This window comes from Zingiber officinale, chromosome 9B, assembly GCF_018446385.1.
Source record: "Zingiber officinale cultivar Zhangliang chromosome 9B, Zo_v1.1, whole genome shotgun sequence".
NCBI classification, from domain to species: Eukaryota; Viridiplantae; Streptophyta; class Magnoliopsida; order Zingiberales; family Zingiberaceae; genus Zingiber; species Zingiber officinale.
This window is the reverse complement of record NC_056003.1, coordinates 86,499,497-86,525,008: the sequence shown is the minus strand read 5'-3', so window position 1 is coordinate 86,525,008 and position 25,512 is coordinate 86,499,497. Positions and strand designations below refer to the sequence as shown.

The 25,512-nt window shown below is 37.1% G+C and overlaps 1 protein-coding gene across 4 annotated transcripts; it reads left to right on the top strand.

Annotated features, from left to right (window-relative positions):
* Nucleotides 1-25,086, top strand: LOC122023612 (calpain-type cysteine protease ADL1-like). Of its 4 annotated transcripts, none has more exons than XM_042581821.1 (33): nucleotides 1-207; nucleotides 576-759; nucleotides 2,040-2,290; nucleotides 3,296-3,478; nucleotides 3,669-3,804; nucleotides 3,951-4,081; nucleotides 4,187-4,301; nucleotides 4,380-5,412; nucleotides 5,519-5,629; nucleotides 6,117-6,175; nucleotides 10,519-10,675; nucleotides 12,145-12,418; nucleotides 12,539-12,689; nucleotides 12,771-12,882; nucleotides 12,983-13,148; nucleotides 13,243-13,313; nucleotides 13,463-13,554; nucleotides 13,718-13,880; nucleotides 13,992-14,063; nucleotides 16,159-16,536; nucleotides 16,613-16,728; nucleotides 16,814-17,111; nucleotides 17,694-18,013; nucleotides 18,170-18,521; nucleotides 20,429-20,749; nucleotides 20,859-20,963; nucleotides 21,122-21,250; nucleotides 22,150-22,530; nucleotides 22,609-22,746; nucleotides 22,871-23,107; nucleotides 23,188-23,638; nucleotides 24,626-24,678; nucleotides 24,752-25,086. In XM_042581821.1, the coding sequence occupies exons 2-31, from the start codon at nucleotides 632-634 to the stop codon at nucleotides 23,491-23,493; spliced, it is 6,486 nt and encodes a 2,161-aa protein (XP_042437755.1). In that variant the 5' UTR covers nucleotides 1-207; nucleotides 576-631; the 3' UTR covers nucleotides 23,494-23,638; nucleotides 24,626-24,678; nucleotides 24,752-25,086. The 4 variants fall into 4 exon arrangements, with proteins under 4 accessions (XP_042437755.1, XP_042437753.1, XP_042437754.1 ...); XM_042581819.1 differs by having other exon boundaries at nucleotides 24,528-24,678; XM_042581820.1 differs by having other exon boundaries at nucleotides 24,626-25,086.
* Nucleotides 25,087-25,512: the final 426 nt, after the last annotated feature.

Sequence of the window (25,512 nt, the reverse complement as noted above, 5' to 3'; positions counted from 1 at the left end):
GACGGAGGTCACCTTGTCTTCTCACTGGGGCGACCCACCGCCCCTTGCTCTCTCTCTCTCTCTAACATACGCACGCACGCGTCGTCAGCTCGATTTCGAGGGTTTTCTCGCGCGGAGGAAACAATCTCTCGCTTCTCGCTGTGCGCCTCGCTCGGATTCGGACTCCGGCACCTCCGTCGAGGAAAATCTCGCTTGCAGGAGCCAAAGGTACGGCCTCTCCCCTCGCTTCCGCTTCTCATCTTTGCCCACCAAACGCCGCTGCCTCATTTAGGGTTCCGTCTGCAGATCAAGGTTCGTCTCGTTGTTCTTTGTCCCGAGAGTTCGATGTAGGATCCTTTTTACTCGGTCGGCTTCCGCGTGTCCTTTTTTTATCTGCAGCTTTTTTTTTATTCCTTCTGAATTTTGCACTTTCGGTCATTCGCGGAGCCATTGTTCAAGAACTGATTTCGGATCGTGGGATTGGAATGTGGAAAGTGTGGTATTTGTGCATTTTGTGTTGCTAGGTCGGATTAGTGTTTTTCTTGCATTTGAGTGGTTCGGTGCGGAAATTCAACTGTTAGTTTCTTTTGCTCTAGGCATCTATTCCTGTTGCCATGGTTTGACTGGAAACTGGGTGGTGGGAGAAGAAGGCATGGAGGGAGATGAGGAGCATCAGGTTGCTCTGGCATGTGCCATCTGCGGTGCTCTCTTCTGTGTCTTAAGTCCTCTCAGTTTCTGGATTCTCTGGTCTGTAAATTGGAGGCCGTGGAGGATATACAGGTTTTCTATTAACTTTTCATGTGGTGCTTATGCGTCAGGCTTAGCTTGCGGAATGATACATAACTGGGATAGTTATTATTTTTGTGCTATCATCATAGTGCTTCATAGAATGAGGCTGTATTGGTTTTTTCTGATCCCTAGACGATGATTGTGGATAATTATAACTAAATCTGAAATAATATTTATACACTTACTCAATTCATTTATAACTTGCCCATTCAACAGTTGTAGTGATAATCTGATGTCCTATTTTTAATTGGTTAATGAGTGATTATGATGTGCCCAGCACATTTTTAAGCTTGGGTGCAACAAAGATAATGGAGCATTGGAATGGCAATGCATCTCTGTTATACTCTAGAAAGCTTCTTATCATTTTGCTTACTTGAAAAAAGATAGATTTCTAAAAATAGATTAATGTGATGCCTTGGACTCATTAGGTGTTACTCTGAATCCTTTTAAACTTAGACTATTTCCCTTGTGCATGCAAGCATAGTTGTTCAATTATTTTAATTTGTGTATCTATAATTATTTAAATTTGTTGTCGGTTCAGCTTATTTCCATTCACCCTAGTAGGCATTTTAAAATGAACATGGGGTACATGCCATTCACTATTGCTCTTCACCATAATCTTTTGTTTTGTGATTAGAATTCAAATTGAAGTTACACATTATTGTGTCAAGCAAAAGACTGATTTTGTCAACTATGCTGCAGTATTTTCTAAGTACATACTTCTTGTCTCCAGGATAGGATATCTGTAATCCTTAACTCTTTGTGAAGTATGGATAGATACGGTGAATTATTTAAGTAGGCTGGCCATCTTGTTTTGGGTATTTGTAAATGAGATTTCCTAAGGCAAGAGAAACTGCCTGTAAGCCTAGTTTGGAGATGTGGTTTTCTGGCCTGGCAAGTCAATTATGGGCCACCAAACCTCGAGAAACAATAAGTTTTTGGGATGAATATGAATTGCTAGCATATGGCTGCTATTTTTTCTCTTTTCAAATCTATTATTGATTTATTTTTTTAATCTCCTTGAATGAATAATACTTTTTTTTTCTTGTTGATTAGTTTACTTAATATTGCTCAAGTTAAAAATATGTGGCTTCTGTAATATTTTTTTTGGAAAATTTCTTTGATGATAATGTGTTTACCATAGTCGTTGTTTTATCACAGTTTTCTTACCTCACGACATGTAGTTTCTTACACTTCTGCGTTATACTGCTTTATTTAATATTCATTGCTTATTGTTGAATAATTTTCTCCCTCTGAACTATAATTGTCAGTTGGATATATGCAAGAAAATGGCCTGATATTATACAAGGACCTCAACTAGGCATGATTTCTACTCTTCTATCACTAATTGCATGGGCTATTGTTCTTTCTCCCATTGTTCTGCTAATAACATGGGGAGGCATAATTATTGAACTTCTGAGACGCAATATAATTGGTTTGGCTGTAATAATGGCCGGCACGGCTCTTTTATTGGCATTCTATTCTATAATGCTTTGGTGGCGGACACAATCACAAAGTTTAAGTATGTATTCTCTTGTGTTAGCATATTATGATTTGTTATTCTCCAGCACCCATATATGCTAACTTTATCACAAACATTGCCTGAATGTGTGAAATTCATATTTTGATATTTCTCATTGGATTGATGATTTTTTAGATTGGATATCCTTATATAGCTTACATAAAGCTCAATTGTATCTTGCCTGCTTTATGTTGTTTTCTTTTCCTTTTAGTTCATATGATGATTCATATTATTTTTTACTACTTTTGTTTGAATTAGTTTACTTTAATTATTTAATTCATCTAGTTGTTTGTTTTTTACTAATCAATATACACACGAATTGATTATAATCATATCATATATATCATACATGTACTGTAGCAGAGAGTGATGGATGCACGAAAAAATATTAATATCTGAGAAAATTATTTATAGCTTCAGTAGATTGTAAAACAAGAGAAAATAGGTTGAAATAGGATGGATATGTTCAAAGATAAATTCTATAGTTAGAAGAGTTGGATCAATTAGATTGGAAGATATAAAGCGTAGAGTGACAAAGGAAAACATTAATAGTGTAATGAATTATGATATAATTTATTCAGATGTTACTAATGATATAGCATTACATAATGCTCAATAAAAGTTTAAGATTCATGTAGCCGGCCCTGAATAGTTGGGACGAACATGACTTGAAGAGGATGATGAGGAGAAGATGTGAATAAAATGTTCATCTTATTTTAGATTAAATTCCTCATCTAGTTAATCAGTATTATCTGCTATATGCTGCCTAAACTAATATTGATGTTCAATGTGGCATTAATGATTTTACTTGATTGAAAAGGGATGGATGCACTTGACTATATGGGGTTCCAGTGTGAATGGTGACCAATGTTTAACATTGGTGTAACTTGGGATTTTGGGTCCCATTTATGTTAACAATTTTAAGATAACCCTCATTTCACTCAATAAATGAGGACTGATATATCATCTCTGTTTGGTTCACTAGCCCTGAATTCTTCCTTGCAGGGGGAGCTGCTTATATTCTTCTTCTGGCTGTGACATTACTTTGTGCCTATGAGCTCTGTGCTGTCTATGTAACTGCTGGTGCGAGTGCCTCTGAGCAATATTCACCATCTGGCTTCTTCTTTGGTGTTTCTGTAATTGCACTAGCAATCAATATCCTCTTTATTTGCAGAATTGTCTTTAATGGTAATGCTTGCTGTTTCCTTCTAGTTTGGTCTGTCATAGTTATACTTTCTTACTTCTCATATGGATGAGTAATATTAACTTGGAAACCATAGAATTGCTATTTTTCAATATTCATCTAGCTTCTTTATGTGCTGTAAACCAGTTTTCATAATTGATCTTATGCACTCTAACGATCACTTATTCTGTTAAGGAAATGGGTTTGATGTTGATGAATATGTACGGAGATCATACAAATTTGCATATTCTGATTGTATTGAAGTCGGAGCTGTTGCTTGTTTGACTGAACCACCAGATCCAAATGAGTTGTATATGCGTAAATCTAGCACGTAAGTTGTGTTCACTTTTTGATGAAATTCATTTGTTAGCTACTTAGCTTATATATGATGTCAATATTGCTATTTCTTCAATTCTGTTGGATATGAAGTTCATTGATTTCACATTTTCATTCTTCCCATTAAATGCTTTTGTGCAGGGCTTTACATTTAGGACTTCTGTATCTTGGTTCACTGGTTGTTCTTGTAGTATATACTGTTTTGTATGGGTTGACAGCAAAGGAAGCTCGTTGGCTGGGGGCAGTAACTTCAGTGGCTGTTCTTGTTCTTGGTAAATGTTTGTTAGTGTTTGTCTGTCTTCATAGTTTTGTCCCCTTTGTTTGTTGTCTTACAGACACAATCATCGAGCCTCGTTAATTATCTCTTTCTGTGGTAGATTGGAATATGGGTGTTTGCTTGTTTGCATTTGAGATAGTTAGAAGTCGCATAGTAGCATTGGTTGTTGCTGGAATTTCCAGAATATTCCTCATCTGCTTTGGAGTGCATTACTGGTACCTTTGTTTCCTTTGTCTCTTTTCCTGATATATTGGGATTTATTCCATCCTGTTTATAAGCAATCCATCCTGCAGGTACCTGGGTCATTGCATAAGTTATGCTTTTGTAGCATCAGTCCTTTTGGGTGCAGCTGTTTCTCATCGATTGTTTGTCTCCAACCCATTGTTTGAAAGGAGAGTTGCTTTAAGAAGTACTGTATTACGGCTTAGAGAAGGATTCAGGCACAGTGGACAAAATAGTTCCTCGAGTTCTTCTGAAGGTTGTGGATCAAGTATGAAACGTAGTAGTAGTAGTGTTGAAGCAGGTAATCAAGCTAATTCTGTGGAGGATATTTATGGAAATAACCATCTTTCTATGAGTGGCTACCACAGGAAAAATATGCTTTTTGGTCGTTCTCGCAGTTGCCAAGAAGATGTTAATTGTGAAAAGAATGTAGATAATGGGAGTGCAAGCATAGGATTTCGTAGCAATTCATGCCGCTCTGTTGTACATGATTCTGAAGTGGTCAGAACTACTGATAGACATCTTGATCACAATAGTTCCCTTGTTGCTTGTTCTAGCAGTGGTCTAGAAAGCCATGGCTGTGGATCAAGTGGATCAGGTGCTCCATCCGGAAATCACTCTGGTTTGGATGTGAATATTGCACTACTTTTGCAGGACAGGCTGAATGATCCAAGGATTACATCTATTTTGAAAAGAAAAACTGGGCTTTCAGACCATGAATTGGCTAGTCTTCTTCAAGATAAGGGTCTTGATCCAAATTTCACCTTCATGTTGAAGGAGAGAGGGCTTGATCCTAGGCTTCTATCCTTGTTGCAGAGAAGTAGTTTAGATGCAGGGAGAGAGCATCAAGATGCTACAGATGTTGCTGTCCCAGATTCTGGTAGACTGGACAGTACTGTCCCAATTCAAATATCCTTGTCAGAAGAACTTAGGCAGAAGGGATTAGAAAAGTGGCTCAGGTTTTCTAGGTTCATGCTGCATCAAATGGCTGGTACTGCTGAACGTGCCTGGATCTTTCTTACTTTGGTTTTCATTGCAGAGACAGTGCTTGTGTCAGTTTTCCGTCCCAAGCCTGTTAAAGTAATTAATGCTACACATGAACAGGTGATTTTGTATATGCCAAGCCTAAAATAACAGCTTAAATGTGATTGTAAACTCACCAGTTCCATACTTTATTGTTTTTAAATTATTTGTTTTCTTTTATCTACAGTTTGAGTTTGGTTTCTCTGTTCTGCTTCTGTCACCTGCTGTCTGTGCAATCATGGCATTCCTGTGGTCTCTACATGCAGAAGGGATGGCCATGACATCTAGGCCTCGCAAGGTATACAGGGAAAAAGTGGTTTCTTTGTTTTGCACATATTGTTTTGGGAGAATACGTTGTGTACCTTTTTTTCCGTGCAGTTTATTTAGCAGTTAATGATTATATTCATTTAACTGGATCAATATTTTGGGTCTGTGCTATTAGTATTACAAATAACAATACTATTACATTGTGGACTGGAATATTTCTGAAGGCATCATATGTTTTTCTCTCTTATTAGCTTTTCCCTACATTGATCTTGGTTCTTAAGTTTTTTATAATTTTACTTAGTATGGCGTGTTGTTTATTCATTCATTCTGTTGTTACTTTAATTTGTTAGTTGCAATTGATCCATTACGTCTCCTCTGAACTTAATGTGCAAATTTATATTATGTTTATTCATTCTATAGAATGTGCCTTTTGTTTTCCATAATTATGAAGTTGAAATATTTGTTAATCAAGTGTATTTTCTCTTTTGTTATCGTGCTGACATATCCTTTCCCTTCAGTATGGTTTCATTGCATGGCTCTTGACTACGTGTGTAGGGTTGCTTCTCTCTTTCCTAAGGTATCCAAGTTCATTTTTGCAATGCCTTCTTACATTTTTTACCTTAATAATCCGATGTCCACTGTATGTGAGTCATTTGAATTATGAAATTATAGTTGGATGTTGGTTTGTAACTATTATCTGTGCTAGTCTTCTGTGGATTTCTATTTTCTATTTGTTCAGTGGATAACACCTGGAAAGTAAATTAATAGTCAAGGTAGTGATGAGAAAAGGCTAGAATGCAACATTACTTGTGTAATAAAAGGATTGTTCATATAGCCACTCTTATGACAATGTTTACTATTTGTTTAATAGATAACGCCTGAGCTGTTTATTTATGGTGAAGCTGTTGATAAGAAATGGCTAGATAACTTGTGTAATTAAAGGGTTAATATAGACACTCTTATGATCATTGCAATTGCCAACTAATACTGTGCTGACATAAATAGCTAGGTTTAGGATAAACAATTTCCAAATTCTTCCAGATATATAAAATATTTATGGTGAAGTTGGTGATAAGAAATGGCTAGATTATTTGTGTAATAAAAGGGTTATTCATACAGACATTCTTATGATCATTCCAATCGCCAACTAATACGTGTTGACATAACTAGCTAGGTTTAGGATAAACAATTTCCAAATTCTTCCAGATACATAAATCAAAGTGTTAGCATATAAAATATAGAAAGGAATAATGCTTAACTAGACAAACAATCCAAACTTCACTTTTTTTTTTAAAAAAAAGAAGCATTGTGGTTGAATGCATGCCACATGAAATTCTACTTTCAACACTTACTTTTTTGTCCACCGATGTCTTTGCATGAAGAAACAGTCCCCTGATTTTTATTAATGGTTCTTTGGTGGATAATCTACTTTAATATAGAGCAATAATCATCATTTTTTGTTTGTTCTAGTCTTGTAATTTGGTCTACTATTCTAAGTTGCTTATTATGTTTTTCATATCTACTTTTCATTTTAAAAAAATCCATTTTCTTGCTTGTTTCTTTAACTTATTGCTTTTAAATGTATGTGATTTTGTTTGAAAGTGGTGGAGATGGCGCGCTGGATAGGTGGTGCTGTTGTTAACCGGGAGATGACTCTGCTAGGGAGAAACAATGACGCCTGACACTTCTTCGGGTTCCTCTCTGTGCACACTTGAAAGAGTAAATAGAACGTTAGGGTGAAAACCAAGGAGGGAGTCCCTGGCGTAGACCCTCCGACACTCAAGTGTATAGTGGCCTAGCGAAAAGTGGAGAAGATAAGCAATAAAATGCGAGTGCATAATGTTGCGTATTCAAGCGTAAAACATAAAGTATCAAGCATACAACATACCTCGCCAATGGAGAGAACCCTTTTTTATATCATCTCTCATAACCTCCGTAATATTGAGATGACAAGGAATATTCGGTGCCAGAAGATGTCGGGTAATGGAAGGCGTATGATCTTCCTCCGAGGAAACTTCAGTTACAAGTGTATGAACAATCTTTTGTAATCCCTGCAGTAATGATAGAAGCTGAGTAGCCATTCTCATAAGAAAGTTCCGTTGCATTTATGTGTCAGATATCAGAATATTCCCTGGTGAATAACTATTATTCTTTGACGGATTGTTACGATTCGCTAATAATGTTGTCCCTTGAGGTAATCCGATATAACCCATATCTGACTGACTATATGTAATAGGCGACTGTAATAAGAATGAGGAAGTAAGTCCCTCTAGTTCGACCAACTATTAGGTCGACCGGGCTGTATGCTGAGCTGCATTGTAATAGTGAGCAATGAGCTATCTTTTAAGTCCGAATGACACTGTGTCCGACTGGCTGCATACTGAGAGTGCTTTTGTTGGGAAGTGGGGAGGACGGACTTAGACACTTTAGACCGAGCAACCATATGTAACAAGATTTGCCCCTAAACTATTATGTTGGAATTTAGAAGTCCGACCGGATCTCATCTTGGCCGGCTGTATGTTAGGAGATATTGCTTTTGTTGTATGTTGAGAGAATCTTCTGGAGGATGGGGGCTAAGACCCATTTGCCCAGTCGAAATTATGGTCGTAGCATCAAGTGGAGCGATAAGTCCTCCCAGGCCGGTCCCTAGGGTCGTCCGACCATATACAGAGAGACTTGTACCCAAAGAATGAGGAATTGAGTCCCTTAAGTCTGACCAGCTTTATCCTGCGAGCCATAGCGCTGAGTGAGGAGTTGAGTTTTGGTGAGAATAACCCGTTCAGATGCATCCATTCTGACTCTAACAGCCACCTCACCTTAACTTTGACCACTACCTCATCATGACTTTGACTTACACGTCATTTCTGTGTTCACTTACAACACACCGTATCACTAACCTTCCCCTCAAGTCTAGTCGAAGGAGGCTAATGTCCGACTGACTAGACCCCCAAGTCTTATTTCCATCCGATCGTCTAATTTACTGGTCTGACCGGCTGGCCGTGCTTTTGCTTGTCCATTTCTGTTACCGTCAACATTATTTTCCTTGGAAAAATGCGTGTCAGATGCTTGACATGCTAAGCAATGGGTCGATGATATGCGGGAAAATGCTTTTAGCGAAATGATTTGGGTTGTCTTGTCCATCATAAATATCCATTTATGGGCAAGTGCCACGTGCCCTACTATCTTATTCTCTGAAACGACAGTTGACACACGCCTTTTCGTATGGACCGACGGTTGCTTCTTTTCAATCTGACAGTCCCGGATGATCAAGTTGTTTTGGTTAGACGGTTGAGATTGAAAATTGCTTAAGACTTTGATTTAAAAAATCCTAAGCGTCAATTATCTGTGCTTCGTCTTCTCCAACCATTTCTTCCGGTGATTTTTGTCGACGAACTTCCCCTTCTTGTGACTTACAGTAGTAAATTCCGCCTCCAATCTTCCTTTGTTCTTCTTTCATCTTCCTTCATCCATCCATGGCCCAAGAGATATTCGCTCCTTGGTATACCTTTACTCGATCGGACTTTCATAGTTGTGACTTAGAAACGCTTCGTCTATCCCTGAAAATCCCCAAAAACTATCGCATCCGCATTCTTACCTCCCAAGACCATCCTTATCATCCTCCTCCTCCTCTTGGTTTCGTCATCTTCTTTAAAGATCAACTTCTAGCGGGTTTGCGGTTTCCAACCCCCTCTTTTCTTTCTGAAATAAGTTGTTACTTCAACATTCCACTCCAACCACTTGCACCAAATGCCTTTCACACCATATGCGGAATGTATATTCTATTTCGCCTTATGACATTCCTCTATCTCCCTATAGCTTCCACTATTTCTCATACCCTAAGAAATTGGAAGCAGGGTTTTTTTTGTTCCAATCTCGCCTCAAGGGCAATATCTCTTAACATACAATCGGCCCGAATGAGATCCGGTTAGACTTCCAAATCTCAGCATAATAGTTGGCAAATCTTATTACATATGGCTGCTCGGTCTAAAGTGTCAGACGGATCTAAGGCTGGGCTCCCCACTTCCCAGCAAAAACACTCTCAGTATACAGCCGATTGGACGTAGTGCCGTTCGGACATAGAGGACAGGTCATTTCTCACTATTACAATACAAAGCATATAGCCCGATCAACTTAAAAGTCGGTTGGACTAGAGGGACTTAGTTCTCCATTCTTATTACAATCGCCTATTACATATAACCGGCCAAATATGGGTCCTGTCGGATTACCTCTAGGGACAACATTGTCAGGAAATCATAACAACTCGTTGAATAACAACTATTCACTAGAGAATATTCTAATATCTGACACATACATGCAATGAAACTTTCTTATGAGAGTGGCTACTCAGCTTCTATCATTACTGCGGGGGTTACAAAAAACTGTTCATACACGTGTAACGAAAGATTCCTCGGAGGAAGACTGTACGCCTTCCATTATCCGGCATCTTCTGGCACTGAATATTCCTTGTCGCCTCATTATTATGGAGGTTATGAGAGACGATATAAAAAGGGGGTCTCTCCGTTGGCGAGGTATGTTGTATGCTTGATACTTTATGCTTTACGCTTGAATACGCAACATTATACACTCGCATTTTATTGCTCATCTTCTCCACTTTACGCTTGGCCAGCATACTGACTTGAGCGTCGGAGGACCTACGCTAGGGACCCCCTCCTTGGTTTTCGTCCTAACATTCTGTCTGCTCTTTCGAGTATGCACAAAGAGGAATCGTAAGGAGTGTCGGGCGTCATCGTTTCTCCCTAACAAAGTCATCTCCCAGTCAACACCTGCTAGCGCACCATCTCTATCGCTTTCAGACATGATCATATGTGTGTGTGTTACTTTTCTAAGAGGAATGCTATTATTGTCTTGTTTATTGCTAAATTTATATCCACTATTCCTAATTATTGTATAAAATTGTAGCAAATCATCTCTTATTCTGGGCTTAGCTCTGACGCTCCCACTCATGGTGGCAAGTCTTTCTGTTGCCCTCCCAATTTGGATGCGTAATGGTTATTGTTTCTGGATATCAGGAGGATTTGAAAGTCATGGAAACAGGCATCAATCCTCTAGGAAGGAGGTCAGAATTGTTCTTTGTACTTCGAATCTGTCGTATGGAACTTTATGCTTCATCAGTATTTCTAATGGTGCTTGAGTACGACGCTCTCCTTACAATTCCCTTTTATCCACAATGAATTGATTTACTTGTCTCCGTCAAGGGTTTACCATTGTTGCTCCTGCACTTGCTCTGCACCGGACAGGGAATAGTGTGGAGGTACCTTAGGTTCAAGGCCAAGGAAAAATGTTTTGATTTACTTGAATCAAATTTAGGTGTGATACTTATTAGATTAGCATCTTGATGAACCATGCATGACGCTATTAAATACTAAGATTTTGTAGATTTAGATCCATAGTTGGAAAAATTAGTGGATCCCAATTGGCCAAGTTAGATTTGGATGAGATGAGTTTGTCTTGAGATCTTGGGCAATCAAGAAGAACCCTAGGAATTGTCATAGAAAACTCCATGAAATTGCAGATTGGGTAAAAATCCGCAAAAACTAGAATTTTGCAATTGGAATCTGGCAATATCAAGATGAAAATAGAAGAAAGGAATGACAAAGTACCTTAAGGGGAGGAAGCTGCAAGCAAATATAACATTGGAGAGGTGGAGAGGTTTTTAGGAGGTTCAACAGGGGAGGAGAGCTCAGCAAGAGAGGATGACTGCAACGACATTGTGAAGCTTTCTGAGTTGGGAGTCAAAAGGTGTGCAAAAGGTTGGTTAGGGTTTTACTAATATCTATAGTATTATTTGGCGAAAAGAGCCTTGAGTTAATTTTTTTTTCAAAGGATACCCTTTTTTAGAAATTATAGAGGATAGCCGTCAGATATTGCGTTCCTACTTGGGAATACAAAGAGGTTCATAGTACCTAGGAATACAAAGAGATTCATAGGTTCAAATCGCATGATCAGAACATAGGATCGAAAAATCTTGCATGTGTAATTGAAACCCTTTTAGAACTATATTTGACTTTGTAATTTATCATATCCATTAATTTCAATATATAGCATTCTTTCAAACATTTTAAATATTATGATTCTAATATCACAAGGACAAATAAAATTGTTGACTTTATAATTTATCATATCCATTAATTTCAATATTTAGCATTCTCGTAAGCATTTTAAATGCTGTCATTCCAATATCAAGAAGGATATATAAAATTGTTGCAATAGTAAACATAAGAAAAATATAGTAAAATTCTTAGTACTACATATTTAATATAGTAAGTAACATCTTTTCTGACATGAATGTAATTATAAGATAGGTAGAATGATAATAATTATAAGAATTCGTCTACTTAAAAAACATTATATAAATTGAAAATTTTCTTAAATGCAATGACATGAAAAATGAAAATATTTGCTATAGTAGATATCAAGTTTAAAATTTTAATTGAACGTAGACATGTTCTATTTTGTCATGATTTTTTGGGATCAAAATTTTATCATCTACTTGGTTCTTATCTTATGTCTGTTTTGTTTGTTTAGGCCATTATACTTGCAGGCAGTCTATTCATATTTATGGGATCAGTTGTAGCCCTTGGTGCAATCATATCTGCCAAGCCCTTGGATGATTTAGGCTACAAGGGTTGGAACACGAACCAATACGGCACATACTCTCCTTACACAACTTCTATGTACTTGGGTTGGGCTCTAGCTTCAGCAATCGCACTAGTATTTACTGCTGGAATGCCCATTGTGGCATGGTTTGCAACATATCGTTTCTCATTCTCTTCTGCTATATGTCTTGGTTTTTTCACTGGTAACTTTTGAACTGCATAATGCTTCTGCACTGCTGTGGCATATCTAGGATACTTTAGATGATGATATCATTTTAGTTACATTGTAATAAAAGTTGCCATTTTTCTTTTTCTTTTTCTAGTTGTTCTTGTTGCTTGTTGCGGCACATCGTATTGGGGGGTGTTGAGTTCTCGAGATGATAGAATTCCAATGGAGGCTGATTTTCTTGCTGCCCTACTTCCATTGTTTTGCATCCCTGCCTTTTTATGTCTATTCACTGGTTTGTATAAATGGTAAGGAAAATATTGACTACAATTTCATAGCTGAGTCTTCAGATGTACTGGAGACTGAAACTTCAGACATTTTGTTTGCAGGAAAGATGATGATTGGAAACTCTCTCGAGGAGTTTATGCCTTCATTTGCATTGGCTTTATGTTATTACTTGGTGCTGTTTCAGCTCTGACAGTTATGGTAACACCCTGGACGGTGAGTGTTGTTCTATTGTTTCCTGTATTGAGATTTTGTTTTACTTTGCAGTGCCATTACCATTGAATATTCTTATGGATTTCTTTGTTTCACTTGACAGGTTGGAGTAGCTTTCCTTTTAGTTGTACTTCTTATCCTTCTTGCAATTGGTGTGATTCACTATTGGGCATCAAATAATTTCTATCTTACAAGGACTCAAATGTTGTTTGTTTGCTTTCTTGCATTTCTTCTGGCACTGTCTGCATTCTTTTTGGGTCTTTTTGAAGGTGTGTATCACCAGTATTACTATCCTTTAATTTTTTTTTGTATTGGGTTCAATTTCTCATTTTGGATTACAACTTATATTTTAACTTCATACAGGAAAACCTTTTGTTGGTGCATCTGTTGGATACTTCTCTTTTCTCTTCCTGCTTGCAGGGAGGGCATTGACTGTAAGTGTGTCCTTCTAAAACTGCATTTTTTATTTGTTGAAAATTGTTTTGTCAAATATCATATGTTGTGTTCCTGATTTATTTTTCTTTAGGTTTATTTCTTTCTGATAATTAATGGCATTGATTGTTTCTTTTTTAAATTTTCTCAGGTACTTCTTTCACCTCCAATTGTCGTATATTCACCTAGGGTTTTGCCTGTTTATGTTTATGATGCTCATGCTGATTGTGCTAAAAATGTTAGGTTGGTTTTGAACCTTCTTTTTAATGTTAATTATTTTCATTCTATGGAAACTGGGCTTTGTTTTTTTAGGGTTTTCTCCTTTCTGCTCCTGTGGGATTAGTTTATATTGTTCATGGTTGGCTGATTAATTTTTGTGTTGCTTTTGAAATTCATTATGCTTCAGTCATGCCATTCTTGTTCTGTTTGGTGTTGTTTTGGCAATTGAGGGATGGGGCGTGATTGCTAGCCTGAAAGTGTATCCTCCTTTTGCTGGTGCGGCCACATCAGCTATTACTCTTGTTGTTGCCTTTGGTTTCGCTGTATCTTGCTCTGACTTGACATGTAAGGTTGGTACATTCCTAATCAACACTAACATGAATATCTGCCCAAGATTTTTTCTGTTTGGCTTAATTTGAAGGTCTTTAGTTTGTCTTGCTAATGAAAACATTCATGCACAGATGATGGAGGATGCTGTGCATTGTCTTAGCAAGGACACCATTGTGCAAGCAATAGCACGTGCTTCCACCAAGGTAAGCCTATAATCTTAATTAACTGTTATGCAGTAAATTGTAGTTTCTTGGACTACGAAGTTTCTCTCTCTTTTTTTTTTTGGTTTCACACAGCTTTTATTTGTTTTTACTTGTGTTTATGGATTTCTTTCAAGCCCTTATCCACCTTATTCATAGAAATGTAGTACTTCAGCTTCAACTTTTGCCCGTTGAGATCTCAACCAGTGATTTCCACACTGATTATCTTTTCATTTAATTCAGATCATCAAACTTCTATGTGTTCTCAGTTTGTAAGCTCCATTTGGTGTGTGGAAATTTAAGCCCGAATTATTCATGACATTCAAAATTTAAATAGTCAAGTTCCAGAGGTCCTCCTAGGTAGCTATTAAAACTGATGATTATAGCTTTTCCATTTGCGTAGCATACGACATATTAGACGTTGAGAATCTCTCAGCTAATAAAAAAAGGAAAACCTTAGTTCATAGAAATTCTACTTTTAATTTTTTAGGAATTTTGGGATTTAAGCTATGTCAAATATAAATCTATGAATTAGTGGGAATTTTCTATCAGAACATATTTTCAACATGAATGATTATCTATAAATTCGTGATATGGTATGTATTAGTCTCCTCGGGATGGATAGCTGGCTAGCGTATGGTGGTGTTGCCACCATGAGGTCTGGGGGTCTAATCCTGGCTAGTAGCCGGGTGCTTGCCCTCCCCATGTACTATTCAGCTGCCCAAGGCTAGTAGCCACTCGTGATTTACCTCTTCCGTGTTAGCGGGATGGGCACAGAGGCACTGAGGGCGAGCAAATCGCCTTTTACCACCGTGATATGGCATGTATTAGAGTGTTCGTTAGAAGTTTTTGTCTTTGGGATTTGTTTTTTTATGTCTTAACTGTATGGAAGCATTTTTGTGTATTTATTGGGATAGAACTAATACTTTTTTTTTCTTTTCCTATTTTTCATTATAATTTCTCTCTATACACACACTCTCTATATTATATCAAATGCTGTGCTGTTAAATCTCCCCAGGTTCCACTTTATTTGTCCTGTGCATTGCAAATAGGCACTAAGATCTTTGCAGAATTATGCATCGCTAGGCACTTGCTTGATCATGTTTTTTCCCGTTTGCTGCATTTCATCTGTGATTTAGTAACTTTCTATGGATTTCTTTTGTGCCTTGAGGATTTTACATTAGTATGTGGAACATGTTATAATGTTAATATATTTTGACACAAATATCCACATCTAACCACGGCTACTGAAGTTGTTTAAAATATTGGTCTCATATTCTGTGCTTTCTCTTTTCCCCTTGATATATGCAGTTTGATTGATGATCTCTTAGCATTTTAGCATTGGAAATGCTAAGCACTTGTTATATTATTTCTACTTGCTAAATGCTAATTATAATATATAGTAAAATCTCTGCGCATAGCTTGACTCCCTACTTTGTTGCTAGTATGCTTTTATACTTCAAAATATGGCCAACTGAAGGCATCCATGTGTTGTTATTATCTATTTAATTGGCCATGTGGCTATCATTCTATTAACCCATGCCATGGGCCAAGATGATTACCAACTATGGTAACTTCTAGCAATTCTTTTATTCTCACCTTCATTTATTTATGGGACTCTATCCTATTATTTTTTTAATGATCATAGTTATCCATGCTTTGTGTATTGTTATTGTGATTTAATTGCACATATAGTTACTTTTTGACTTCATTTTGAATTTGTTACAAATAAGTCAATTGTTTTCAATATTAAAACGTACATTATTCATAGAGAAAATCTTATTTTGCACTTTTTAAAGGCTTTTAGTAATTTTTTTCTGGAGTATCAATATAATTGACATACTCTTTATATTCATATTCTACTCATTGTACATGTAGTTCTTTTTTTGCTGAGTTACTAATCCTACTAATTTTACCTTATTCAAGCCCTAATGATTTTAGGGATGAGGGGAATTTTTGTAAAGACTTGTAATATGAGAGATTATTTAAAGTTTTGGGAAATAATTATTATAGTATACATTAGTTTATGTAAATTTAATGTTTTTGATAGTATATCTAAAAATGCTACATGTCTTCATTTAATTTGGTTGGTATGCAGACACGAAATGCATTAGCTAGCACTTATTCAGCACCTCAGAGATCTGCCAGTTCAGCTGCTCTTTTAATTGGAGATCCTACAGTTATGCGGGACAGAGCTGGAAACTTTGTGCTTCCGCGAGCTGATGTCATGAAGCTGAGAGATCGTCTCAGAAATGAAGAAGTTGCTGCTGGTTTATTCCTTTGTGGAACCAAAAATGGCCTAACATATTGTCGTGAGTCTCTGAATAATGCCAACTATAAGAGAAAAATGTGTGCACATGCACGGATTTTAGCACTGGAAGAAGCAATTGATACTGAGTGGGTGTATATGTGGGACAAATTTGGTGGTTATTTGCTTCTCTTGATGGGTTTGACCGCTAAGGCTGAACAAGTACAAGTACGCAAATGCATCAGCGTAGTGTTCTAGTGACATCATTTAAGGTTTATCTTTGATATTTTAAATCTTGTGCCAGGATGAAGTCCGTCTTAGGCTTTTCCTTGATAGTATAGGCTTATCGGATTTAAGTGCCAAAGAGATCAAGAAATGGATGCCTGAAGACAGGAGGCAGTTTGAAAACCTTCAGGAGAGGTAAGACTCTAATTCTTTAATTGTTATTTCAAGTTTCAATTTACTAGCAGCAACTGTCATGTTTTAAAAATGGTTAATTTTACAGCTACATAAGGGAAAAAGAGATGGAAGAGGAAATCTTGATGCAGAGAAGGGAAGAAGAGGGGAAAGGAAAAGAAAGGAGAAAAGCGTTGTTGGAGAAGGAAGAGCGAAAGTGGAAAGAAATTGAAGCCTCTCTTTTGGCTTCAATGCCTAATGTAGGAAACAGGGAGGCTGCAGCTATGGCAGCTGCAATACGTGCTGTTGGAGGAGATTCTGTTCTGGAAGACTCCTTTGCTAGGGAGCGAATCTCGAGTGTCGCTTGTCACATTCGCACAGCAGAGTTGGCTCGCCGAGCAGAGCAGGTTTCTTTTCCATTTTTCAGCTTTTACTTCTGATGTGAAATTTTCTGCACATAACTAGCAAATGTCTTACAAAGCATATAAAGGGTATTGTCATATGAATCATATTTTGGATTTTTTGCCAACCATGTTAACTTTTTGGTCAAACCTCTTACATAAAAGTAGCTAATAGTTTTAATTCAACGGATTGTTTAGTGGATACAAGCTACCAATTCACAAGCAATGTTAATGAGGAAATTCAGTCGGCAGATTCTCCTCTTTGTATTAACTCAAGTGTTCAAGGCTTAAACTACTGTAGTTCTTATTCTCCAAAACTTGGCGGTATGAGGAAGTTGTGGGTACAAAATCTTATTGAGGCGTTAATAAGCATGCTTAGTAACCTGGCATCTCTTTGGTGCCTCTAATCTTGACCAGGCGTATCTGTTTCTGACTATGATCGTAATTGGGCAGACCTGTTTGATGCTATATAGGCATGTTTTTATATGCTAAGTGCATTTGGTGGGATTTGAAAATCTTCTAAAATTTTGTTTAAATATCTTTTAACTCTGCAATTACAATTCTGTGGAATTTGTGCTATTTTCTCAGACTGGCATCCTTGGTGCTGTATGCATTCTCGATGATGAGCCTAGAAGTTCAGGTAGACATTGTGGACAGATCAATCCAAGCCTTTGTAATAGTCAAAAAATTACCTTCTCTATCACAGTGATGATTCAGCCTGAGTCTGGTCCAGTCTGTCTATTGGGGACAGAATTTGAGAAGAATTACTGTTGGGAAATTCTTGTTGCTGGTTCTGAGCAAGGTATTGAGGCTGGACAGGTTGGTCTCAGATTGGTTAACAAGGGTGATAGGTTGACAACTGTTGCTAGAGAATGGAGTATAGGTTCTGCCTGCATCACGGATGGAAGGTATACACTACCAATAAAGCAACACAGTCATTTTTTGGAATCTCAAATTTAATATTATGATACAATAACCTTCGATACTGTTGTAATTTTAGTTCTTGGTTATTTGTACTAGCATACAGTCAAATGGTCATGATGCAAGCTTATAATTTTCTATAGGTGGCATATTGTGACAGTGACTTTAGATGCTGAGTTAGGTGAGGCTACCTCCTATGTTGATGGAGGTTATGATGGATGTCAAAGTGGCTTACCACTCCATGGGACTAATTGCATATGGGAGGAAGGAACTGGTGTTTGGGCTGGCATTTGGCCACCTGTAGATTTGGATGCTTTTGGAAGGTCTGACAGTGAAGGTGGAGATTCTAAGATGCAAATAATGGATGCTTTCTTATGGGGAAGGTGCTTGACTGAAGATGAGATTGCAGCACTCCATGCTGCCACAAGTGCTGCTGCATATGATTTGATCAATCTCCCTGAGGATGGTTGGAACTTGGGTGATTCACCTTCAAGGGTATATAACTAAATATTCTACTGCTTTTAAATTCACGTTCTTTAGTCATGTTAAAATAGTATTATGTATCTTATAAACTTTACCATTGGCTTCTTATCCATTGTGCTTTCATGATTGACCTTGATTCCTTTTGTTTTTTGAGCCTTTTCTATACACATCTTTAGTTTTTCAAAAATTTCTTTAAATATTCAATTCTATCAATGCATTTAAGGATGACAATGCAGTGGGACGAGAAGAGTTATGGGATGATCTTTTCTTTCCCTTCCCTGCTCTATCCTGCTTCTTGTTAGGGGCGGATTGGTCGTGGGTAACAGTATACATGAGATAACTCATAAATATACATAAATTATATTAAATTCCATGCTGGAGAAAATGGAGTAGACATAATAATCTTTCTTCATTCCTGCCCCACTTGCGTATTGCAATTTTGCATCCATTCCAACCCCTTCTTCAGTGGGGTGTAAATAGAAGTTCATTGGTGTAATTCCCTCAAGTTTTCTGATTACTTTTGATCAGTGAAGAGCCTCATAACTTCAGAGTATCATTTCCATATCTATTTTCAGAACTGGATCCAATCTCTTTCCTTTTTTTTTTGATGAAAGGATCTAATCTCTTTCTTGTGTGGCAAAAAGGCGATTTGCTCGCCCTAGCGCCTCCGCCAACATGTCCCTAGGCCAATACGGAGGAGGTAAATCACGGGTGGCTATTAGCCATTAGTCCGGGGAGGGGCGGGGGGAATGCACGCCGAGTTTTGACCCCAAGACCTCATGTGGTAACACCCCATGCCTTAACCACCGCACCACCCCGAGGGAACGATCTAATCTCTTTCCTGGTGGCAAAAAGGCGAATACGCTCGCCTCCAGCGCTTCCGCCAACCCGTCTCAGGGCCAACACGGAAAAGGTAAATCACGGCCGGCTACTAGCCTGTGGAATAGTGACTAGCACATAAGGGAGGTATTTACCTCGGCTTTGCCGAGATTCGAACCCCAGACCTCATGGTGACAACACCTTATGTGCTAGCCACTAGACTATTCCTACTTGCATGGAAAGTGGTTGGCAAGCTTATCTGTTCATTACCACTAATAAACTTTTGTAACCTACTGAAACAATACTTCGTTTCAAGAAGGATCGATAACTCTTTTACATCTTGTATCATAGTCTTTGTGTTAGGCCTTTGCTGTTCTTCAGATCTCCAGCGATGCTTTTATTCTTACAGAGTGACTGGCTTGATTGCATGTATATCTCTTTTATGCAGTGTTGCTTCCTTCGCAACACATCTTAGCCTAACAGAATTAGTCATTGTTTATTGCTTTTCAGTACATACTACACTTTGTTATTCTTTTCATTCATTTATCTTAAATGTCTTGATATTTATATTGTCTCAGGTAAAGGTTACTTCCTAAGGATTTATGTTAAATGGTATTTTAAACTTTAAGAGATGCAGTTCTGTGAAAAATTTGCTACGTATGTGACCAATTAATTGGAATTAATGCTTGTTTATCTCATCTGGAGCCAGGATAATTGTAGATCATGAAAGGGTTGATTCAACTTTGTATTGTCCAATTGGTGGATACTGCAGTAGGGTCTATGTTAAATGGTATTTTAAACTTAAGCTATGCATTCTGTGACTTTCTTAGGTGACAGCTAGTTTCTAAGGATTTGTGTTAAATGGTTTTTTGAACTTAAGAAATGCATTTTGAGAAAAATTTTCTACATATATAAGTAAAATATTAGTTGGAAATAATGCATGTTTATCTCATCTGGAGCCAGGGTAATTGTAAATCATCTAAGAGTTGACTCAACTTTATAGTGTCCAGTTAATGCTTATTTAAATGCAATTTATAGAATTTAGATAGGATCTACAATATGAACTTATACTTTTGCCCATGCCTTTACATAATTATTAGGTAGATGACTGGGAAAGTGAAGAAGCAGAAGTAGATCTATATGACAGGGAAGATGTAGATTGGGATGGTCAATATTCAAGTGGTAGGCAAAGGAGGTTAGGATATGAAACTGTGACAATAGATGTGGACATCCTTATGAGAAAACTGAGGAAACCTCGGTTTGAAACTCAAGAGGAAATAAATCAGCGTATGCTATCTGTTGAAATGGCTGTGAAGGAAGCTCTTCTGGCTAAAGGGGAGAAACATTTCACTGACCAGGATTTCCCACCTGATGATCGTTCTTTGTATGTGGATCCAGTAAATCCTCCTCCAAAATTGCAGGCAAGTAGCCATGTTGATTTATTTTTTGTACCAATTCAGTATGTTTGAACAACTTACAATTTCATATCATTATGTGTCTTTCGTGAGTAATATATACTCTTGATCTCAGGTTGTTTCTGAATGGATGAGACCAACTGATATAGTGGAATTAAGCTGTGTTAGTTCTCGGCCCTGCTTATTTTCTGGTTCTGTAAATTCTTCAGATGTTTGTCAGGTATTGGCCATCAGCTGTTATTATCAAGAGATTTTTGTTTTAACTATTAGGCTTTAGTTTTCATCATAAATTGCAAGAGGAATACCTCATGTGACCTAATTTAGAAAGTAATTTACTTGAGAAATTACTTTTAAAAAATTTGAAAAATAATTTTGCAGGGTAGATTAGGTGACTGCTGGTTTTTAAGTGCTGTTGCTGTTCTGACAGAGACGTCTCGTTTATCGGAAGTAATAATAACACCTGAGTATAATGAAGTGGGGATTTATACAGTTCGGTTTTGTATTCAGGTGCACACCTTCAAACTTTCATCAATTATAGTGCAGAATGCAGTAGCATTTTCTGAGGCTGTACTCTTATGAGCAGTAACAATGATACATTCGCTAAATTCTGTTTGATTAAAAATGTGGCTGTGATGATAAACCTTTTCAGTCAATACTAGTCAATCGATTTCCTATCAATATTTGTGTATAAATGTTAGTTTATGAGAAATTATTGTTCATATAGAACCAACTTATACTTTAATTATACTCCAGCTCTCTTTTTTATTTGCTCAAGTAGGATTTTAAATTTTGATTTTTAACTATCATTTTTTATAATTCAAGATGATATTTGTCACAACTGAAGTCACATCAATCTACATTATCTCACTCCACTGACAATTTGAATTTCGTTTTTTTTTTTCAGAATTTAGTAAGATAATCCATTATTATTTTTTCCCATTTTTTATGTTAACTTATAGATTCCCTGTATGTAAAAACTAGTGAAAAATTTATCAAGGATATTTTTACTCTATTCTTGTTCTTCCATGGCTAATGCCAAATTGATTTCCATAAATAATCATCCTATTACCTTTGTTTTTCAAGCATTGTCTCCCAATGTCTGTCTTATGTCTGATCAATTAAGGTCCCTTGAGCAAATCTAAGTTAATTCTGAAAGAAGTTTCTCTTTAGATAATTAGTGACTGCTAAATCATTCTAGAGTTTGCCTCAAAGTTTAAAGAATTACAATAATTGTATGTTTTAACTGCATGTTTTACTATTTTATTGGAGGATAGAGTAGAATTTGTTTGGAGCTTAAGGGTTACTATTTTCTGTATCATTGTTTGGAGTAGAATATGTTTTGACTGCGTGTTTTACAATAATTTTTGTTTGATCATTGTTAACTTCTAAAACTGAACTTGTTGTAGGGTGAATGGGTCCCTGTTGTAGTGGATGATTGGGTTCCTTGTGAGTCTCCTGGGAAGCCTGCATTTGCAACTAGCAAGAAACGGAATGAACTCTGGGTTTCTGTTTTGGAGAAAGCGTATGCCAAGCTTCATGGTTCTTATGAGGCATTGGAAGGTGGGCTTGTCCAAGATGCACTGGTTGATCTGACAGGAGGGGCTGGTGAAGAGATAGACATAAGAAGTGCGCAGGTGCAGATTGATCTTGCAAGTGGACGGTTATGGTCTCAACTGTTGCATTTTAAAAGGGAAGGATTTCTACTGGGTGCTGGCAGTCCATCAGGGTCGGACGTACATGTTTCGCCTAGTGGAATTGTGCAAGGTCATGCTTACTCGATATTGCAGGTACACTGGTTGATCAACACTCCTTTTTCTGCATTAGACTTGCTGTAAGTATACTGATTTCCTACATTGGTCATCCAGGTAAAAGAAGTGGATGGCCATAAGCTTGTTCAGGTTCGAAATCCATGGGCTAATGAAGTTGAATGGAATGGCCCTTGGTCCGACACATCGCCTGAGTGGACAGAGCGGATGAAGCACAAGCTCAAGCATGTGCCTCAGGTGCCCCTCTATCTAATTCTATCACGGGTTGCTTTCCGATATGCTTTCCTTTTAACCCTTTTGCTTGATGAGTATAAACATATGGTACAAAAAAATAATTTCTAACTTTTTCCTTGTCTGACAGTCAAAGGATGGGATATTTTGGATGTCTTGGCAAGATTTTCAGATTCATTTTCGGTCTATATATGTTTGCCGAATATATCCACCAGAGATGCACTACTCTGTACATGGGCAGTGGCGTGGTTATAGTGCAGGAGGTTGCCAAGATTACGAGTCATGGCATCAGAATCCTCAATTTAGGCTTAAAGCAACTGGCCCAGAGGCATCTTTCCCAATTCATGTGTTTATCACTCTCACCCAGGTATTCATTTTACTCATTTGTACACGAGCCTCATTCTGAATTTAGTCTTGTTCTTATAGTTATGATCACATTTATGTTAGGGTGTCAGCTTCGCTAGAAAGAGTAATGCTTTCAGGAACTTTCAGTCTAGTCATGATTCTTCATTGTTTTATATTGGACTGAGGATTCTCAAGACTCATGGGCATCGTGCTGCATACAATATCTACTTACATGAGTCAGTCGGTGGTACTGATTATGTCAACTCGAGAGAAGTTTCATGTGAATTGGTCTTGGAACCTTATTCAAAAGGATACACCATTGTGCCCACAACTATACAACCTGGAGAAGAAGCACCATTTATTCTGTCTGTCTTTACAAAAGCAGCAATAACTCTAGAGGTTCTATGATGCATAGTTTTAACACTTTCTGGCAGCTACTTTTGCAGACAAGGGGTGAGGGATTCAGTATTGCTTAACTAGCTTCGGTGCCATTCAGACTCCGGCCTACCAGTAGGTCGAGTATGCCACAAAGTAGCTCGGATGTGGATCGATGGTAGAGTTTCTTTTATCCACTCGTTCCATGCTTTTTTGCTTCTTATTTAGTTTGCTTTTTCAAAAATGGCAACTTTGAGTCTTGTAGTTGGAATGCTGAGTCTTGTAGTTGGAATGCTTAGTAACTAAAACACCTGACCCAACCCTAAAAACGGAACTCAGCCGACCAAAAATTTCAGGCTTTCATGTCAGGTCAGATTTGGGGAATGAGATAAGAGGGTTTTGGGTTTATGTTAAAGACCCAACAGAACTGACCTGAATTGGTTTTGATGCTTATTATTAATTATACACCCATATATATCAAATATATGAAAACATTATAATCACCCAAAACCCCTAAAGAATCTGGAAATGCAACAAACTTGAAATTGGTAAAATTTCAAAAACTTCCCAAAAGTGAAGTGCCCATAAACCTAAATTTTTTGAAACCCAGCTTGTTCTGATCCCCAAAAGTAGTTTTTTCCCTCTATAAAAACAAAATTGAGTTTAAGGTATGTATTTGCGTTTTTTATACCCCAAACCAATTTGGATTGGATCGGATCTGGTTCCTTATCCCGACTCAATACGTGATGTGGCCACCCCCAATCCCTTTGGCTTGTTAAAATTGTAAACTTAGTTCAGAATGTTGCGGTCATTGAGCCATAAGTCCCACCTGCCTGCCTTCTCGATACTTTGAAGTTATTATCTTGAAATTTTGATAATCTTTTAAGCTTAAAAATGCCATTGCTCATTTGATGATATCAGTAATTAATACATTTCAGTTTTAGATATTTGATCTATAATTTAGGATCAGAATTTTTTCGTTACTTATCTTTTTGTTGCTTAGTTCTTTAGTTCAGTTGTTTTTGTGAAGTTTGGTTTCATTCTTATTTCGGCTCCTATTTCAACAGGTTGGAGCTCATTGCTATTTACATTGCATTAGCAAAGCCCTGTAAACCAACACGTCAAACCTTTATTCTAAGAATTACATATCTGTATCTGAATTCAGGTTACATAATGCGGAGGCATAAAAATTGCTCGTTTTGATCGCAACACTTCCTGGTAAGATTGTTGCTTCTTGAAGCTTGCATCAGCACCCCTTGACCTATTTTAGATTCGAGTCTGTATATAACAGTGGCGGTCTGGTTTGAAGAAACAGCGCCTGATAGGTGTAGGTATCATCCATGATGTATAGAAAAATAGGAAACAGGAAGTGGAAAATAGCTAAAATATGGACAGTGTTAACAGAAAGGATGCAACTGAAACTGTTTCAAGCGGATTGTGCTGCAGCTGCAGTTTTGTAATTCCCCCATTTTCTTCATTATCATAGGCTTAGTTTTTTAAAAAATATTATTATCTCTTTTGTGTGTATTCTATTCTCATTTTGTTGTAATGTTCAATTAGGTTCTTGATTCTTGTTGTCCTAATCACGTCTTATAACTCATTGAATGATCTGTTTTTATTTTTCAATTGCTTTTTAAATCCCTTCCGAGGCTTTGAATTTGTGAAATTGGCCTGTAATTTTTTTCTCTTATTATTTAACATTTTAATAAATGGTTTGGCTTTCATTACTCAGAATAAGGACTTGATAATAGCTCTACATTATCATTTTGTTTAGGAAAGTTATGATGCTAGTGTTTAACATTTCATATAAAACATGCAAATAGCTTACAAACATAAGTATTTATGAATTAGATAAGTTTTATTTCTTTAATTTTTTTTTATGTTCAATAATATATTTGCATTTTTAGATTTGCATTTGTAGTAGACTTCTTACATACTTTAGTTTATTATATATTATTAAAAATGTTAAAGATTTATTTATTGGACTAATGATTAGTCTAAAGCAAAATAAAAATTCAAACTTTATTAGCTTTTGAAAAAAAAAAGCTTAAA